General features: G+C 33.7%; 1 protein-coding gene across 1 annotated transcript in view; it reads left to right on the forward strand.

Moving 5' to 3' along the window:
• Positions 1-559: 559 nt before the first annotated feature.
• The window catches only part of LOC117117759 (transmembrane protein 208-like), an 18318-nt gene continuing 15918 nt past the window's right edge, over positions 560-2959 (forward strand). The window contains exon 1 of the mRNA XM_033262179.1: positions 560-889. Coding sequence (XP_033118070.1) covers positions 884-889 — 6 coding nt within the window. The 5' untranslated portion in view covers positions 560-883. The remainder of the gene's footprint in view (positions 890-2959) is intronic.

Consider the following 2959-nt stretch of genomic DNA (forward strand, 5'->3'; position numbering starts at 1 on the left):
TTATTTTTTATTACTCGGTGTTCTTGTGTTATTGTTTAATGAATTTTTGATATCCATTATTTTTTTGTAATTTGTTTTGTGTATATTGGGACCCCTCTGGAAATAAATCCCGTGTCGGGATTTAGGGTTACCCGAGACATTGATGACTTGCTTGTTTTCTCATATTTGTTTCTCTGTCTTCTGTTTTTCCGGTTTTGTGATGTTGTTCTGTTGATATCAAACAAATCAATCAAATCAAAATAGAGGTATTCTGCAGTAGGCCAAATTGTGATTGTCAAGTTTGCCCTTGAATTTAGGCAAAGTTCTAGTGAGTCCTTGAAATGTTACCAAGGGGAACTACATGTAACTGAAACAAAGTTCACAACAGATATATTTGTTTGGGTCCTATTAATCATTCGGTAACTTAACTAGAAATATTGTTTAAATATTTGCAATAGAAATCTATAGTGTTCGATATGTACGCCAGGGTAGGACAATGATAAAATCTATCGGCGATTGTCTTTTTTATCAATTAGTTATTTGATTTATCTTCAGCTATCAGATTTTCTGGTAGCATGGAAGAAGAAAAACACATTGAGTTGTACAAAAATCGTAGTGTTATAGCTTGTGTAGACTTACTTATATATATATATTTTTTTATTACAGTAGGCCTATATTAATATTGTGTCGTCGGTGGAGTTTGGGGGGTGTTAAATCCTCTTGTTATTTCTATTGGATACAGTTGAGTAATCAGCAGAACACGCACACCGGCCGATATATCACACAACAAAAACGCGACGACGAGGATTGAGAAAATTTCAGCAGCTGCTTGTAAAAACGAGGGTTCAGCATACTGATTGTACTATTGAAAGGTATCATCCGAAAAAGAACGCACCAGTTTAAAATGCCGGTATGTGTGTAAACATAATTTAAGTGAATGAGAATTATGTTTTTGTTTGCTTTCATATTTTAGGCCTACGGCCTAGGCCTAGGTAGCTGGAAAGTGGCCTAGCCTACCCTAGGCTAGGGCCTCGCCCGGCTCTCTTATTTCTTTGCCTAGGCCTGGCTTCCAAACCCAGTGCCTGCCAGGATGCAAGTCTTGATCATAACATCAAATTATTTTCTCACGAAACGACCAAAATTCATCCAGAATTACTAATCTAATAATGGACCAAATAAATACTGCAGTGTAGGCCTAGGCCTATGTATGCCTCTAGGGTAGGCTAGCCTAATAAAGTAGGCTAGGCCTAGCCTAGGCCTAGAGGTAAGGTAGGTTTAGTGGCGGCACTAGGCTAGCTAGGGCCAGGGAATCCCTAGACCAGGCCTAGAGTACCGTGTAGGTTGTAAGCTGTACAGCTAGAGTACCGTGTAAGCTGTCTGACAGGGAGGATTGAGCTTGTAGTATGCCTGAGTTGGGGGAGTTTAAATGGCGGTGTCCCCGCCTCCCAAATGGGATTTTTAAAATGTAGGGACCTGTGTGTGGATGGCCGGAAATGGCACTCTACGACTGTGAAAGACATGTTTTGGCTTGGTGTATGCCCTATAGAGGCGAATACAGATCATTTCGGTCGCGCTTCGTTTCGGTCGCGCTTCGTTTCGGTCGCGCTTCATTTCGGTCGCGGTTTGTTTTCAACAAATATACGGAGCGCCAATGGAGTTTCGAAACGCTAAATTTAATATAACCATGCCTAATTATCATTGCAAGTTCGTCAATCGGTTTATCATATTTTTTTTATTTATGTTTTGTTGTATTTCTAATAAGTAACAACAAGCAAATAAAATTAATACTATTATTACTAAACTGTCAATTAATATTATCGGACGGTTTTTATTTTCGTTTTGTTATGAATCCTACGCTTTCTACTGCATAACAAACACAGCAAATAAAATAAATATTAAAATATGATATGATGTTATGTATATATATATAATTATTAATATTATTATTATTATTACTATTATTATTATTATTGTTATTTATTTACATTGTATCTGGAAAAAATAGCCAATTTGTCATTTAAATTACTGTAACATTAGTTTAACAATTATTTTTATTAGTATTAAAGTTTGTTATTGTTTTTATTTTCGTTTTATGAATCCTACGCTTTCTACTACTGTACATAACAAATACAGCAAATAAAATAAATACTAAAATATATGATGTTATATATTATTATTATTATTATATTATTTTTTTTATTTACATTGTATCTGGAAAAACCAGCCAATTTGTCATTTAAATTACTGTAACATTAGTTTATTAACAATTATTTTTATTAGTATTAAAGTTTGTTATTGTTACTATATTACTGTATAACTTGGTGCTATTTTTCATTTTTTACAGAAACAACGCAGATGTTACGAAGTTGACCGAGTTTGAGATACGTTTTTTTGGTTCTTGCTATATATATATATTGATATAATTTTTATTAATGCTTGAATCAAATAAAAATAATCTATGGAATAAGTATAGTAAATAGATTAGTTTCGCATACGTTTTTTTTTCTTGTCTGTTACGTTTCCATTTACCATAAATGTTCTTATCATGTTATAATAATATTGTAAAGGAAATATGTATTTCCATATTTATATTTTCCATATAAAATTATCAATACATTGACAATTGCATGCGGTACATTTTAAGAAGCCTTTTCATGGTTCTGTTATATTCATAAGCCCGAGAAAATCACTCAACTTGCTAGGCCTATTTCTTTAGTTGCATAAGTGGAGTATAATTGTGGAAAGAAATGTTTCCACATATTTATTGCCATGGTACTCTTAAGGCGAAAATGACACAAGGTTTGTGATTTCTTGTTTGTTTTATTTCCATTTTTGTTACATTATTGCAAAGACAGAATTAGGTCAGATGCTAAAATAGACGACTAGCTATTTCTAGGTACAAACACGTAGCTGAAGCGAAGTTCACCACTTCACGTGTGTTCAACTACTTCATGAAACCAGTAATTTTGAATAGACTGCG

This window comes from Anneissia japonica, unplaced genomic scaffold (assembly GCF_011630105.1).
Source record: "Anneissia japonica isolate Jap-2015-1 unplaced genomic scaffold, ASM1163010v1 scaffold234_len1672027_cov178, whole genome shotgun sequence".
In the NCBI taxonomy this organism is placed as follows: Eukaryota; Metazoa; Echinodermata; class Crinoidea; order Comatulida; family Comatulidae; genus Anneissia; species Anneissia japonica.